The following is an 18,402-nucleotide window of genomic DNA, read 5'->3' as shown; positions in this document are numbered from 1 at the left end:
TCAATAAATTTCTCTGGAAACTAACTCCATTGTTTAGTCTGTTCAAGCAGTTCTACCTGTTAGCTGAGCTCCAAGTCTTCAAGTATATCTCCACCATTCCCCTTGTGAGTCTCCTTCTTCTGCTCCACTCCAACCTGCAAGACAGCACCAACAGAGCCCTCTCTGCTCTGTTTCGGATAAATGTCCATCGATGCTCCTGTGAGCCTCCCTCTTCTGCTTGCTCTCTCTCCATTACCTGAAAAAGAAAAACCTGACTCAGGCAAGGCCTATCTAACTATCTTTATCATCCACCACCCATTCACCTTGGAAGGATTTTTTAAAAATAAATTCCTAACCATCAATTTCCTGTCATTGCTGAGCTGTTTGAATGCATTTTTAAAAAACATTAGAAAGATATCAAGTCATTAATTCATCTTAATACCATTCTTTGGACATTTTATCTACTATTATCTCCAGTCTGGTTCTGTTCTAACACTAACAAATAATATTTCACAGGAATAAATATATACTCTATAAGATGACAATCTATAAACTTAGAATAGATAAATGTGTTACAATAATAAGTAAAACTGTAAATAGAATAAATAACAATAAAAAGCTACAAATGTTGAACAGGCCGACAGTATAAATTACAAATAAATAATACAACAGCCAGACAATCTATCCACCAATAGACTTACAGTAATATGTGTTAAAGCTGACAGCATACAAATACATTATAACAGATCCATTTATCTGACGATACAGGAAATAACAGTCTGCAAATGTTGAACAAGATAGTAATATACAAATGAAGCATACAAACAAACAAAAATATTGAATCTATTGTATGTCTATCAACCAGACAACATAACAAATGGCATTCTATGACTATGAATAGGTGACTAAAAAAAGATAATAATAAACAAGCTAGAATAAAAAAAATATATTCAAGATCTTAACACTGACAAGTCTACAATATAAAAAATCTCAATTTCCAACCAACTTTCAGTAACTTTACAATCTACAGTATAACCAAAAAAATACGTGGAAAAGCTAATTTAATAATGTGAATCGATATGACCGAGAGAAATACCAAAGTGTCCTTCAGCAAAATTATGTCAAAACAACCTAAAATTATACTTTTAGACAGACCTTTACATACCAACAATGTCAGCGATGGCCAGACCATAAATGCAGTTTCTCTCAGTCAGCGGACGCTTTTTGAACACATTCTTTTTTAAAAATGCCACGGACTCTGGTAACCACAGCGACGCCATTGCGCCGGTGCCATATTCTAAAAAGGTCCAGCGCGCAATTTGCGTGAAGCACTGTAGAATAAAATAATAATAGTTCTGTAATAGATTTTGGTCCTTGTACAGGCCCGTTGTTCGAAAGACCCACCCCCAGAATTTGTCCCAAACACTCATTTGTCCTATTTTGACTGCTATGCCATAATAAATAATAATAATAATAACCCCCTCCTAAAACTTTTGCAATTAGCTCATAAACTGTACACTAAACTGTCGCTTTAGTTTCCTTTAAATTTGGTAAGAAAACGGTGGCAGAATTCGGCTCCTCCTCGTCTTTTGTTTTTCATTTGATCAGCAAACCACAGCCGTGGACAGCGAGAGAGCGAGGTGTGTATTTATAGATAAATTGGTACAATATATGCTTATTTGCAGTTCTTTGATATAGATAACCTTGTATCACCTGTATCCCCATTGTCATGAAGGAGCAGTCGGGTTTTCTCAGCGTTCACCTCATCAGCACAGCTGTTTCCTCCGGCTCTTAAACATTTCGCCATTTTTGTTTCAAAATGAACTACCAATATTAAACACTTTACAGTTCGTGTGGCATTAACTATATCATACAGTCTTGCACAGAAATGATTAAACACAGTGACAGAAGCACTTAGAGAATGTACTCGTTTAATGTGAGTCAATAACCGAGACAGAAACACCAAGTGTTGTCCAGTATTAAAAATGCTTCTCATTTATTACTGTCATTCAGATCATTTAATATGTGAATTAGCCTGTAAGTTTAAAAATATATATTCATATGTGTGTCATTTCATTAGAAAAATGGCAGTTTATTTATTTAATACACGAAAACAAAAATGCACTTAAATATAGAAAGTGGTTTTACTAGAGTAAATAGGGGGTTGAGCCTACTTAGCTTAGTCAGAACTCAAATGGCTTTGCCTGTCTATGTGTTACAGTGGAATACTAGTATACTACCCATATTAAACAAACATTTTTAGGTGTATTACAATTAAATGACTACTTATAAATGTATTATTAGGCTTTATATATATATATATATATATATATATATATATATATATGTATATATATATATATATATATATATATATATATATATATATATATATATATATAATAGAAAAACAATATTGTTTATATATATATATATATATATATATTTAAAAAATAGTGCTTAAAACGTCCCTAAAATGCAGTATTTAAACCTCATATTTAAATAGAAAATGACTGTAAAAAGGTCTGCATTTTGAGAAAAAAAAGAACTTTCACCAGGCTGACATCAGGCCTGCTGTAACGCTATCTTCTGAGTTAATAAATAATAGGAACTTTGATTCTCAATTTGACCACCATTTGTATGTTTATATTGCATTGTACATGCATTTAAACGTCTTATTTTTCAGACATAGAGTAAATAGTCTGTGTAATCTCAAAAAAAATAAAATATAGTTCAGTTTAAACATCACTGAATAACACTGAAAGGTTTTATCATCTTGTTATATTTTAATTATCGGCTATTGCTGTTGTTTTTACCAAATTTAAACAATTATTTTGACACTTAGTATTCGGCAGTGTGTAAACTGCGCATTCATTTTATTATTAGATCAGATTGCAATGGTTTCTTCGTCATTTCAGGCAGTTGTACCATTTCATTTTTGTATCTTGAAATGAATATTTGTTTGTGCTGAATCACTGTTGTTCATTTGTCATTTTCTTTTTCTGTTAAGAATTTAACAGCCTTTAAGTGTCATTTATAAGAGATGTACAATGCTTAAATAATCCTCACTTAATAAACACTGCATAAATAACCCTCACTCAAAACAGTAGGGATGAAACATACACAGTAGCTTCACTTTTGGAAAAGAAAATGTATTGGAATGGTTTATTATTCCTTTGCTTACACATGATGTAATTTTTACATTGTAGCTAATTTATTAGGATGTACTTGTCTGAGGTGCTTTCACTGTTTCTCCACATGCTCCATGCTAATTTGCCAATAAGAAAGATATCAAGTGTTTAATTAATCTCAATACATTGCTTTGGGAACTCCCTTGCACAATCTGATTCAGCGTAGAGAATAGCGACTTTATTCCGGGATGGCCACTAATAATTAATACACTTACATACAAAGAAAAACCTGTAACTAAAGCATTTACTGGAGCACTGGCCATATTTACTGGGGCACATTCCCCAGTTAGTGCGGTCTAGTGTCACCCCTGTGTTTAGTGCAAGCTTAAAAATAGGAAAAAATCATAACTACTGTAATTTCATTAGGAAACACCAAAAATCCATTCAATTGCATTAAGGATCTTGTGTAGATCATTAGAGTCTGTGTTTTGTACCTGATTGTTCTTTTTTTTTTACTGAATTTTACACTGGCACAATAACATTGGTGAAATTTCTGCTCTGTCCTAAGTGACAAACACAACTGCCATTTTGTCACTTTCCAATTTGTGAATACGAACATTCCTTGAGGACATGATTACACCAACAGACACATTCCCTGATTCAAGCAGATCGATTCACCCTGACATACATCTGCTTAAACACTTTATAAAGTCATAAGCAATAAGAGTTCCTTTGGGAATGCTCACTTGAGTTCTCTTCAGTCCCCTTTGTCTCAAATGTTTATTTTATTCCTCTTCAAATCCCCTGAGCAGCACTTAAGGTCCATCATGAAATATGCACTGAACTCTGCGCTGTCCTCCCTTTCTCAGAATCTGACGGGCTGTAAGTGCATTGCTCACAGCGAAGGACTTGGTACGGCCACACCAGGGAAGTGTCCCAGTCCAGGCTGTCAGCAGGCCTTCCTCACGTTCCTTGCAGTGGTGTGCGCTTGCAGCATGATCGGAGCCATGGCCCAGACCCCATCTGTCATCATCCTCATCAGGTAATGCTATGACACTGTTTAGTTAAAACAATACATGTAGTTCCATATCACTAGTTTCTTATAATGAACCAACTCTGATCTGTGTGTTGTTGGTGTGTGCAGAACTGTGAGCCCAGAGCTGAAATCATACGCCCTTGGAGTTCTCTTCCTGTTGCTCCGGCTGCTAGGTGAGATATTTGCAGAGCAAGTGACATCTTTAGGTGTCATTTTACACATTTGCCAATTAATTAGAGCAGCATGAATCTTTATTATATAGATTTGACAATTAGCACACACATTTTGAAAATGAATTTTGAAAATTAATATTTTCCTCCATTTCTCAGTAAATATAGGCAATGTATTTTGGTGCATTTAAACAAAACAGCTTTATTAAACAGATATATTTATTTAAATTATATTTTAGTCACCAAACATATTTAGAAAGTGAAAGATTACAAAATAAATTCAAGCTAAATATTGCTAAATAAATTACACCTAAATTACAACTAAATTCTTCATTTTTGTTTTTCTTCTCTTGATTTTTCTTCTTTTTAAATTTGTATTTAATATTTTTCTATAACATATAAATTTGGCTGTACTAGTTTTTGGACTGTTAATGTAAGTTATTTTGTTAATTAAGCTCCAGATTTGGCTTCAGTACTGACTAATCTAATGTACATGCACAAATATATTATTGTACAGCTTCCTATTAAAATCTGAATTTAAAAGAGATTTGTGAGGGGTGCACCTAAATTTGCCTTCTCTCAAAATGATCATTTTCTAACATATTTAAAATCAGAGCAGTTTCTAGTCATCTCAATACTGTAAAATACATGAAACAGAAATTAGGTTTCCTGTTGTACTTTCCCTGATGATGGAAGAGCGTGGACTTAAAATTAAACACTGATGCAGACATTATGCCACTTCATCATATACCATTGAAGACAAAATTTTTGCTCAAAATGTATTTTTTTATTATGTTTAACAGAACAAGGCAAATTTTTGACAATATTTCCTATTAGATTTTTATCTGATCTTATATATACAGTTAAAGTCTGGATTATTAGCCCCCCTTTTTATTTTCCAATAATTTCTGTTTAACAGAGAGAAGATTTATTCAACACATTTCTAAACATAATAGTTTTAATAACTCATCTCTAATAACTGATTTAATTTATCTTTGCCATGATGACAGTAAATAATATTTGACTAGTTCTAGTTCTGTTCTAGTTCTTTGACTAGTTTCAAGACACTTCTATACAGCTTAAAGTGGCATTTAAACGCTTAACTAGGTTAATTAGGTTAACTAGGCTGGTTAGGTTATTTAAGCAAGTTATTGTATTATGTTGGTTTGTTCTGTAGACTATTGAAAAAAATATAGCTTAAAGGGGCTAATAATATTGACCTTAAAATGGCTTTGAACAAATTAAAAACTTCTTTTATTCTAGCCGAAATAAAACAAGACTTTCTCCAGAAGAAAAAACATCAGAAATACTGTAAAAATGTCCTTGCCTTATTGAGAGTAATGCTGGGCAAACATTGTGGTCCACTGATCACAATTGATTTTAGTCAAATGCGGACTTATGCGATTCTTCATGTTCATATAGTGTATAGGGGGACCGTGTGGAAAAAAATCACAGTTAAATCAGAGCTATGAACCGACTGACTGACACTCAGTCCCTTATTACACAAACACACGCACTCACGCACGCACACACACACACATTTCCAGGTTCGCAGAGGTGCAATGTTAAAGGATATATTCAAGAAAGCACAGAAACAATCAAAAGCCAATGATAGTGGTGTAATAATTATGATACTACGATAGTTCGTAGTGGCTTTTAATTTCTTCCTTTTCATATTATGAAAGTATTTTATTTGGATGGGTTTTTAAGGTCTGTGATTGTAAGAGTTCAAGCGCATTTAAACCATTTGGGCACAAAAAAATGATAAAGTTTACGGATTTAATAAAGGTAAATTGTGTTTAATTGTTTAATACAATGAAGACTATACACAGTTTTTTTTTTTTTTTTTGATTATTGAGTTTCTATACTTCAATGCTGTTAAACTCCAACCTAAAACTATAAAGCTTGGTTTAATTTATAACGTTGTTTTGTTGTCTTCATCTGTGCTTTAATCTATTTTTTTATATATATAATTTTGTATATTTTATGCAGATGCACTCCTCTACAATTGATCCCAATCAAATAGGGTCACCTTGTGAAATCATATTCATATCGCAGTATATATCCAGAAAAACATAATAAATAATGTTGTTTTTTTCCCCCAATATTTTGCAGCATTAATGTGTAATGTAAAAGCTGTCAAAAGAAGCATAGGAGTCAAGTCACTGCTGACCAATCGTGAATGAATCATGAGCTTTGGCTTTACATAGCTTGCAATATTCCTCTACAGTTTAAGTTGGTACCTTGCTGAAAATTTATGGAAACTGCACATCATATTTCGGGTCCACAAGACAGCAAAGAACCAATCAGCATCAAGGATTATAACAAACAGTTTTATTAATAAGCACTAAAAGTTCCACTCTTTCAATTTTCAACTTGAGTTCAGTTCTTCTGATTCTCCTCTGTTTTCCATGTCCCAGGTTTCATTCCTCCACCTCTGATCTTTGGCATTGGGATTGATTCCACCTGCCTGCTCTGGAGCTCTATGTGCGGCATTAAAGGAGCCTGTATGCTTTACGACAACGTCACTTACCGATACCTTTACGTCAGCATCGCCATCGTCCTCAAATCCAGCGCCTTCATCCTCTACGCCGTCACCTGGCAGTGTCTGCGTCACAACTACTGCAAGTACATTAAGAATAGTGAGGATTACCTGACGCCGAGTCAGCTGTTCGCCTCCAACCTCACGCTGGACAACCTGGGCAAAGACATTGCGCAAAATCCGTCAAACCGCACCAAGTTCATTTACAACCTCGACGACCATGCCTGGAGCGAGAACATGGAGTCAGCCATATAATCCCACCCCAAAGAGGGCCATCCGGCCGATATGCACACGCTAGCTTAGTCTCATAATGCTTTTATTCGAAAAACAAAGGCCATTTCTGCACATTCCCGCTGACAGGGAGAAATGGGCACTCTTTTGGCGTATCCAGGGTGTTTTGACTAAACCGAGCCAAATGAATTTGACTGTTACTGTAGTCAGGACTTGCATATGCTGGATAAATGATTCGTGATGAAACGCATCCATCATATTAGGACGCGTTTTAGGGGCTGTTTACACGACAACGTTTTCAGCCCAAAATGCAAAGTTCTGTATGCGTTTTGCCTGTTCATTTACACAACAACATCGTTTTTAGACTGAAAGCGCATAAAACTAAGGTTTTTGAAATCGGTGCCATTGCCATGTCCGTGTAAACACCTGAAAACCAGTGGATTTGAATGTTATCACTCGGCTTAATGGCCGTTATTAGTGGTTATCAGCTAAAAGATCATGTATAATAAGCTCAAAAGGCTGTTATCATCCATCCACATAGTTAAACAGCTATAGATCACATGCGTTTGTGGCTGTAAGTTAACAAGAATTATTTATATTATTTATTAAATTTCCCATTATTTGTATTTAATTAACGTTTACTCCTACCCCAACCCTAAACCCAACATCACAATAATGAAAAATCAGATCGGGTCCTGGAGTCTTCTCTATTAGTATAGCTAATTAACCATGTGGAAGGATGATAACAGCCTTTTGAACCTACCAGTAGGCACAGAAGACTCCTACTAGCCCATATCTATCAGGTGATAAGCATTGATAACGGCCATTCAATCTAGTGTTAACAATCGAAGCAGGTGCGAAAACGATGCATCAAAGCCTTTCAGAATTATGACGTCATGCTCATGCAGGCTACATGTTTAGGGAGGTGTGCTGTAGATTAAAGGCAAATGCGAACAAACACACAACAGTAGCAGAGTATGTGGTAGTGTGATTGTTGTTTGCTAAGGCTAAGTTTGGATCTACTTTAGATTACAACAAACCGAGATGCATCGCACACAGCAAATTTTACATACACAACAGTGCCAAGGGTTGTTGCTAGAAAGGATACAGCTCCGACCAGAGAATTAATATAATATAATATAATATAATATAATATAATATAATATAATATAATATAATATAATATATACACATGATGAAGACTGAAGTCTTGCCTTCTTGTACAGGAGCCAATCAGTAATCACTTTAGACTGAAGATTCTCCAGGAGAGGGGATCAGACCAGACGTGAGTTCCTGCAGATTTTGTCTGATTCAAACATTTAGAAATGAAACTAAAGAAAGCGTTGTTGGTAAACTATATAGGTGCTTTCTAGTAGGACATTCAATCGTAAGCTTGGCTAGCAATTTTGTAGAATTCGATGTTTCCCCAAAGATGGCCACTGAGTGAAAACACTTGCTTTAAAAAGACTTTGATATATTTAGCCTAGTTGTCAGTGCGCCGACACATACAGTGCAACTGTGTAGCGGGCGTCCTGAGTTCAAGTCCCAACTCGCAAACCTTTCAATATCCGCTTCTCACTACACTTCCAGTCAATATACAGTGCTATCCTTTAAAATGGCAAAAATCATTACCTGATCCAGCCTTACCCTAAACCCAGCCCTCACAGTAACATAAAAATAGTAATAATTGTTGTTCAGTGTCACAAGCGTTATGCTACACTGATGTGCGCATGCACAAGTATCCGCAGCTGTATCCCTTCTAGACTTTACCAACAACTTTACTTGCTTACAGGTACTGTTTACGATCAAGGAGACAGCATCAAAAAATTGCCCTGGCATATGTAATACAGCATTCTTGGCTATTTTTGTGGTTGTGTAAATGTGAAACTTTTTAAAAACCGCAAGAGAAAAACCTTTCCATTTTTGGCTACATCGCTGTCGTGTAAACTTAGCCTTAGGTTGCAGTTCCAAAAGTGAACAATTAATCTTCCATTGATCAAAACTAGCCCCAGCTTACACATACAAGCACCTTTTTTAGGTTTTATTTTGGATGGTCTTTTTAGTATTTTTTTAAAAGATGAAAAAAAAAATAACTACAAATATTAGCATATATGTTCTTTGAATATTAGCGAATACATTTACTTGAATATAGTTGAAGCTATGGAAACGTCTGTCTATTTTTTTGGAGGGTTTGAGAAGGCTAGATGCAATTACTCGATCTCGCCTGTGTACAGTCATTAGATTATAAAAAAAGACAGACACAAGTGCAGAGTTCACACACGTCATGTCTCCTATTAATCAGCCTAATTACATAATAGTGAACATTTTAGGCCCGTGTCTGTGAAAACGTATAGCTCGAATAGACGAAAAGGTTCATTAATTTTGTGACGCCTCAGTGTTTGCAGTGGTCCAGAGCGCCATCTAAAGCCACATGTAACATTAACCAGTAGCTGTTTTCCAGCAGAGGACACTGAAGGATAGAAGGATGGATTTATTTCAATGCATGCAGGTATTGCATGTTGATGCATCAGAGCAGGCGCATGGGATTTGAATCGTTTTGGAGAAGGTAGACATTTCTCTTCTATTACTCCAGCATCTCCTTAAATGGTGTGTCATACTGCGTGCAGAGTTACTAATGTATTACAACGCCTTACATTCTTTGTTTCTTTGACTCCATCATTAAGGAAATTATAGCTCAGAAGACCAAATGCTAGGATTAACGAAGTTTTACAGAGCTTAGTGGTGAAACATTCGTTTTCTTCAGCAAACATTGCAATATATATAGAGATATATAGATAAAACATAAGAAAATTATTTATGAACTATTCAAATATCAATCTGAGTTGCATTAATTATATGAACGGATGTTCAAAAACGACTTTAGAGTTAATTCATACATTTTTGTATGACATTGGACCTAAGAATTTGTTTCATATACTTATAACTTATTTTCTATGCTTTTTTTACAAAAAAGAAAACAAATAAAATGTACAAAAAAATACCGAAGGGGGAAGGTGGTGAATCCATGTCAATGTAACAAAGCTAACAAATGCTTTTTGTAGAGAAATGATTTGTTTCTGCTGCTTTTCAATGACAGTTTACTGGACGCAAGTAGACTGAGCAAAACCCAAACCCATTATCACCCTTCATGTAAATGGCTTCCCAAGCACATTATTTTAATGCACTGCAATATACGCTGAAACGCTTGATAGCTTGAATGTTGAGGCCGGTGTCAGTACAAATGGGATGATATAAGAATGATGTCATTGTTTATATAATCATTGCTCTCTATAGATAATTCATTGGCGTAAAAGTGCCAAAGTGATGCCATTTAAGTGTTCTGAGTTCTCTCCGAGAGGCAGTTTTTCATAATGCTGGAATTGTAAACGACCGCAAGATGCTTTATTGTATTGTACGTAGACATATGTGATATCTTAAGCAAACATAACACCTTGTACATAGTGACATTTAAAGTCTATTCTCTCCAGAATGTAGAACATAGCGATGCTTTAGGCTTTTACAGGTGATGTCTTAACTTTGGAAAGATATATATATATATATATATATATATATATATATATATATATATATATATATATATATATATATATATATATATATAATTATATATATATATATATATATACACATATATACATATATATATATATACATACACACATAAATATATATATATAGATATATATATATATATTTATATATATATATATATATACATACATACATATATATATATATATATACATACATATATATATACATACATATATATATATATATATATATATACATACATATATATATATATATATATATATACATACATATATATATATATACATATATATACACATATACATATATATATATATATATATATATATATATATATATATATATATATATATATATATATATATATATATATATATATATATATAGTTACATGCAGATGGAGATTATGTTATGCCTACAGAGGAATGTTGTGGTATATTTTTCTACCCATGTCTGTATTATGAAGCTTATGTGTAATGACCATAAAAGGTGTACGAGTTTAAAAAAGACAAATTACATGAACAACTATCTGCACTAAAACACATTGTCCTTGCATCTTTATTATGAAAAAATAACATCTATTTTTGTTGATCAAGAAAAGTTGTTTCACACAAAGCCTTCTTTACAAAACACTATTTTACATAAATATGAAACGTTTATTAACAAGAGCCTTTGTGCAGTTTAAACAACTCAAATTTGTAAGGTTGCCAGCATTTAGGAAAAGTGCTGGTGTTAGGGGTCAAGTCTGGATCAAAAAATTAACAAATATAAAATAAATATTAAAAGATAAGAATTAATTCATTCATTTTTAGATGCTTTTCCGGGGCCGGATCGCAGGGGCAGCAGTCTTAGAAGAGAATATATACACACACACACACACACACACACACACATATATATATATATATATATATATATATATATATATATATATATATATATATATATATATATATATATACTGTATATATATACACATATAAGTAAATGGTACATTCCGGATAGAAACTCAAAAAAAAAAGACATGGGGACATTCAAGTCTCTTACACCTTTCCATTATTTATAATAATTTCATTACGAGTTCCTACAAATATTTGTGCTTAGTCATGGAAATGATTTGATTTATATTGTCTAGCCACGGATGTCCAAACTCGGTCCTGGAGGGCAGGTGTCCTGCATAGTTTAGCTCCAATATGTCTCTCTGGAAGTTTCTAGTACAAGTAGAAAGAGCTTAATTTGCTGGTTCAGGTGTGTTTAATTGGGGTTGGAACTAAAATATGCAGGACACCAGCCCTCCAGGAATGAGTTTGGACACCCCAGGTCAAGACACATTAAAGGGATAGTTCATCTAAAACCGAAAAGTGCTATATGCTCACCTTCCATGTCACAAACCTGTTCCGAGTTTTATTCTACTTCACTCACTCACACACTCACTCACTCACACACTCACACTCACTCAGAGAGAGAGAGAGAGAGAAGAAAGCGAGAAAGAGAGAAATGTAACAAATCAATTCAATGCAGTTTGTTTTTCCTACTATGAAAGTCAATGGTTACAGGTTTTTAGATTTCCTCAGAATACCTTGTATTGTGTTATTGTGTTTAACAGAAGGAGTGTTTACAGGAGTCTCAGTGTTGGCTGAAAAAACTAAAAACATTATTTATTATACTTTTCTGAACAGGCCCAATTTCGGTGGAAAGAAAAACTTTTTTCCATCTTTCTTTAAATGCAAATGAGCTGTTTATGCCCCTCTTTTCAAATGTTGGCAGTGCCTTTACAGCTCCTGCACTGAATACCTCAAAGCCTATTGAAATGATTAGCCTAAAACATAACAGCTAATGCTAATTCCACAGTGATTGGCTAAGATGTTCTTTAGACATGACCAAGGGAGCTTTTATATCTGCCTTATTTCGTTTGGTTGAATCGCACTAGAGTTCGTTTTCCATCCTGGTGTGGTTCGATTGGGCAGGTGTGAATGTAGCAGTCGTACTTGAATGAGCACCAAAGGCGGACCAAAAAAGCGTACCGATACCTCCTTGAAGAGCTGTCGTAGCTGTGCATTATTCAATGTGGAGAATTATTTGTTGACAGTGCTTTACCAACAATTTTAAACAAAGAGAGAGAGAGAAAGGGAAAAACATTACCAGCAGATAGATCGTTGGTAATATGTCCGCAAGATGACCATGTGGCAGTTTAGCTAAATTAGTTCACACCTCCTTAAGTGACTTGCGATGCGCCTTTGCTGTTTGCAATGCATTAAAACATTGTTTTCCAGCCGCAGCTACGCTTCTCTCGAAATATATTAGTCATGTATACAAACTATATAGTATACTTTGAGCAGGGATACAATCAGCCAGCGCAGTCGTAGCTCCATTGTCAAAAGCGACATTTTGTGTCTGCCAGTTTGTTTACTTGTGGGAGCTCCATTGGCATTTTCCCGCACGTGAATTCTGACCAATCAAAAGGCAGTTTAGGAAATACGTATAACAACATCTGGCCAATAAGTGATGTGGATTTTGTCAGATGACTGCATTTTTTTCTTTTCAACTGGTTCAGACCAAAGCCAGCAGTGTGGTGTGAAAACGACTTAAAGATGGCAGAAAATTCTACAATATATCATTTATTGCCCTTGGTTTGGACCACATGAAGCAAAGTACAGATGTGAAAGCAAGTTATCATTATGGTTTTTCCAGTGGTAATACAGTCCTTTTCACCTCATCCCATAGTAAGAAATTTTGCTTCAACAATTCAAAGTAATAATAATAAAAATACATCAACGTTGTTTTGTGTTAACTCAAAAATACAACATTGTTTTAAAAGCACATGTCACATGATGTTGGTTATATCTGTGTATCTCTTTTATTGCATGGCAACACCAAACTAAGGCAACTCAACCAGAGCCCTGTTGCACAGAATAAGTTGAACAAACCCCAGGTTGTCGCTAAGGGCTCTATTTTGACGGTCCATGCCCAGAGCGCAAAACGCAGGGCGCAAACGCTTTCAGGGCGTGTCAGGACGCATTTTTGCTAATTTAAGGACGGGAAATCTGCCTTGCGCCGCGGCGCATGGTCTAAAAGGGTTGAGTTTATTTTCTTAATGAGTTATAGGTGTGTTTTGAGAATAAACCAATTAGAATCTCATCTCCCATTCCCTTTAAGAGCCAGCTGCGTCGCGCCAAGAGCGCATTCGCTATTTACAGGACGCAAAGTAAGTCTAAGTGGAAAAAATGAGCATTTCACAAGCAAACAGTTCACAGTTAACAGTTTTTTAACAGAAAACTGTTAAACAGAGCATCTACTGCGTGAGAATGAGAGATAATGGAACTACTTTCACATTCGCTCATGGATAGGGAAACCTTTACGCACAGATATCAATTAGTCTATAAATAAATACTTTTGTTTGTTAAGTGCAAATATTTGTTTCAAAACTATTTCTAAATTCAGTTCTAATTTCTAGCAAACGAATAAATGACTAATAATAGCAAAATGTGCTCAAAAACCTGAGTTATATCCTAAAACACATGCTGTGCCCCATATGATCTAAAACCTGACAGGTGGGCAAATCTAAGCTTGTTTTTAATAAAACAAATATAAATATGGATATAATAAATAATACTGCTAATAATAATAATAACAACATTATACAAAAGTAAATTGTTATGAATGAACTGAAAAAGCCTCCCGAGATGAAGAAGACATCAAAGCAGTGATTTTTCATATTTATGTAGGCTAGAAAATAATATGTTTTGTAATATTTTAATCCTTTATATTTATATTCTATATCTATTCTTATTATATCCTATATATATATCCTTAATATTGAAATTTTTCATATGTAAAGATATTTGCCTATTGCTCTCTTGTGCGTATTAAGCAGTGCGTAAGCGAGGCGCAACTCTGCGCCGGAGTTTAGACCGGGTTAGTTTTGGTCTAATGAAAAATATATTATAGATTCTCAAAATAGCAACGCGCCAGTAGTCCGACTCAGAACGCCTTCCTATTTAGACCAGAACGCCTATGGACGCAAAAATGAGCGCTAATGCATTTGCTATTTAAAGAGCGTAGCGCAACACCTCAAAACGACTCTTGCGCCAAGCTGAAACTACCAAAAGACTACTGCGCCACGCCTTGCGCCACACTGCGCCGGGTGTATGATAGGGCCCTAAAAGTCTGACACATTCAGCAAACAGCCAATCACAAGACGCATGAACGTCAATTTGGGTCGTTCCTCAGCAAGTCAGCAAGATATTTCTTTGTTGAATATTAAATACATTTTTAGCATTTAAAAACAATACAGTAAATTAAAAACTGAATATATTCGAGTTAAATTGAAGCTACAATTAATATTACTTGTGTGAAATAATTGACTTAATATATAATATTAATATTAATCCATATAATATAAAGCTGATTGTTCCAGGTTGGGGTCCACGACCTCAAACCCAGAATAAAACTGCTCTGTAGCAGGTTAGCAGTGTAGTGAAAGTTACCACGGCGACAAATCCCAATCAAACAAACATCTCAGTTTGAGGCTTAGAACCAAAGAGCTTAGAATTACCAAGAGGCGATACTCAATAGATTGTTCCATTACAACAGCAGCGCCCAGCAACAGCCCCGGATTCCGCCATTTTGGAGTGGAAGCAGTCGACTGTCCATTAAATCTTCTTGCTGTCGCGATGGCAAGCAGCTGCTTTGTTTTTTATTTATTTATTTAAAAAGCGTATTAAAGCAGAGATACAACCTGAAAGATATCAACACTTACTATCACAATCATCAGCACTTTTAATAGTTCATTTTACAGACTTATAATATGCTGCTGTTCTATTGGAATTTTCATTTAAAAATGGCCGCCGCACCATCTAGTGGCTGTTTCCCCGAATCGCACTAGAGTGTCGCCTCTTGGTGATGCTATGCTCTTTGCTAAAACTTTGAATTTGCTTACAGGGGTAAGAGCTATATGTGGACATAGATCATTTTTTTAAAAATCTAGATTAATTTCGGAATGAATCCAGATTCATCTAGATTAAAATGGCTAATTTGAATTCTGACAAAGGCAGAGAACGAGTTTCTCAAGCCAGGTGGCTCATTAGACCAGGGGCTTATCTTCTTTTTCCAAAATGCATCACAAACTGCTTGAGAAACTGATCTACTATGATAATTTGTAATGAAAATAAATGTTCAATAAGATGTACTTGTGTTTACTAACTGTTTATTCAGTTAAACATGAATTTTGAACTGTAGGCCTACATGAGCTCCAAACAGCGATCTTTGATCACCTTTATCCGACTAAAGTCATAACTGAACTCAACTAAACAGAAATGGAATTAAAAGTGGAGTATGCAGATATTAGTGGCATTATTGAAATAAACAACGCAATCAAACTATTACCGTCATGTAGGAAGTTTTTTTCTTTCCATTTGTCATTATTAAATACCATAACACTATCACCAGTCCTTACTCCTTATTTGCATCTAATACCCCAGTTTGTCACGGCGGCATGAATGAAATCTTCATGATATAAAGTAAAACTGCCGAATTGCAGGCATCCTGCTGATTTGATTCAGAAGGGAATTTTTTTGTTAGACGACTCACTGGTCAGGTATACATCTGCGCTAAAATATCAAGGTAAAAGTCATCATAGCTTGCGTAGAATAGACCCAACTCCCAACCCAACTTTAAGACTAGATTAACAGCTATATTTTTTTATTGCATGATAGGAGCCAATAACAGCCCACCACTAGTAAAAACCCAAACCAGCTTTGTGCAACAGGCCTCTGGAATCATCCTCGAGCAGGAATTGTTAAAATTTGGCATAGTGACGTATGCTCCCAAGGAAAGTCAGAACCAGTAAGCAAGGCTTCATTACCAAGCGGCAACCTCCCGCTCTCCCTCAGGAAGCCAATACGGAAGTAACTAAAACTGCAATTCATCCGAAATTCCGCTAGTCGTGGCCGCTCCTGGCTCCAAAACAGAGCAAATTTCAATTGAGCCCACTGTTAGAATGGCCAACTTTACAGCAGAAAAAAAGGTGTTTACAGCCTGGTACAAAAAAAGATTTTGGTTAATACAGCTAATATTACCCTTCATGACAACTGTGAGGGGGGTGAATTTTTTCTCAGCTGAATCCTGCAGATTAGCCACTGAACTCGGCATATTTATCGTATTTCTGTGTTGTTTTATGTGGCTTTACACAGTCAACTGCCTATTGGACTTGTTTCCCACAATTATTTGATGGAATGTCATGCTGAGGGCACTAATTGTGCTCACAAACCATTCACGTGGCCTCCGTTTCCCATGTGAGTAAAGTTATATACTTATATACCATCTCTATACATGTATTTGTTTTATTTAAGATCATTTATCGTTTATATTTATATTTAGAGCTGTAATGCACTCCAGAATCTGTCAGATTGATTAGCTGTAGGCTCTAGAACAGTCATCTGAAGCATTGTCATACAGTGTTATGCTGGATTTCATCAATAGTCTTACAGTAACTAACACAGACTATATCTGAAGTGTTTGGAAGTAATTCGCGTTTTCCTCCTGTTTAAAAACGTCATAAGAACAATGTTTAGTGGCTCAATGTATTACAGCAGTGTTTTTAAAAGTCTAAACACTTTATTGATATAGTATACAACCAAGCACAAGTGGTCAGAATACAAACGAGTCACAAGTGATAAAGTATTAAGCATTTCTCCCAAAGTAAAGTGTGTCTGAACCAGGTCCAAGCTAAATGCTAGCAGTTGTCTGTAGCTCCGCTCACTCTCCGCCTCTTTGCCCTTGTTTGGTATCCCGCCGTGGGTGTGATGACGCGTGACCAAAATGGCGACGGTTGGCCGCGCCTACTTGTGGCTTCTTTTGCGCTCTTCAGAAACCTATGGGTGACGTCACGGATACTACGTCCATATATTTTACAGTCTATGTTCATTACACACTGAAACACCCTAGTGGTCATCGTTATGCATTGCTCTGGAACAGCTTCAGCAAAGAAACAGTTTAGCAAATTGAGGTATTAAACCCCACGTTGTAGAGTTGAGGTTTCAAGTGATTTAGTGAAGCAGTGAGTTCCTCACTAGCATGCAAAGATAATGTTGTAATGTGTTTTGTTTTAACCTTGGTCTGAGATCTGAATAAACAATTTGTGAAGAACATTAAAATACATCAAGTCATACTTTACGTGGATTTGTACAAGTCAGGATATTGTTTTTTTGACCCTGTCAATCAAAAGCAGATTCAAAAGGTCTCGAAACGCTTCTGAAATGCTTTGAAACACTTTCCAGAGTTCACACTTAGCTGATGATTGACTATAAAGCTTGTTTGGCATGCTGTCCTGGGAGAGAGCCCTGAGCTTATGAGATCCTCGAACCCTGGGTTCCCTGCCGTTTCCAGGGCGAGTTTGATGAACTTTTGTCGGTGAAGGCTGGAGGATTTCCCCCGGAACACCGACAACAGGCGATACGTCACAATCACGCCCCCACAAGAGCAAGCTCCTGATTGGTTAATGCGGCACGAATGTCCGTGGAAGTACAGATTTTCGAACTCGAGTGATTCGCGCAAAATGCACGTTAATCGCGTCAAATGCTCAATTCGCGCTGCGCCATTCGCGCGACAGGATGTCTATTTGCGCGTTTGCATTGACTTAACATGTAAATCAATCGTGCTTGACGCGCGTTCCGCGTCTGGTGTGAACGCAGCATAAGGACTGTTTGGCGAAATATTTGACTGCATATCACTGCATAT

General features: G+C 35.6%; 2 protein-coding genes across 2 annotated transcripts in view; both read left to right on the top strand.

The window, feature by feature from the left end:
- slco3a1b (solute carrier organic anion transporter family member 3A1b) overlaps positions 1–8,041 on the top strand; it is a 41,854-nt gene extending 33,813 nt beyond the window's left edge. The window contains exons 8-10 of the mRNA XM_693928.8: positions 3,980–4,152; positions 4,255–4,319; positions 6,737–8,041. Coding sequence (XP_699020.3) covers positions 3,980–4,152; positions 4,255–4,319; positions 6,737–7,113 — 615 coding nt within the window. The 3' untranslated portion in view covers positions 7,114–8,041. The remainder of the gene's footprint in view (positions 1–3,979; positions 4,153–4,254; positions 4,320–6,736) is intronic.
- cyp2x10.2 (cytochrome P450, family 2, subfamily X, polypeptide 10.2) overlaps positions 1–18,402 on the top strand; it is a 147,565-nt gene that overhangs the window by 41,866 nt on the left and 87,297 nt on the right. The gene's annotated exons all lie outside the window — the stretch shown is intronic.

This window comes from Danio rerio, chromosome 7 (genome assembly GCF_049306965.1).
Source record: "Danio rerio strain Tuebingen ecotype United States chromosome 7, GRCz12tu, whole genome shotgun sequence".
Classification (NCBI taxonomy): domain Eukaryota; kingdom Metazoa; phylum Chordata; class Actinopteri; order Cypriniformes; family Danionidae; genus Danio; species Danio rerio.
Note: the sequence above shows the minus strand (reverse complement) of the source record. Positions and strands in the feature narration are given on the sequence as shown.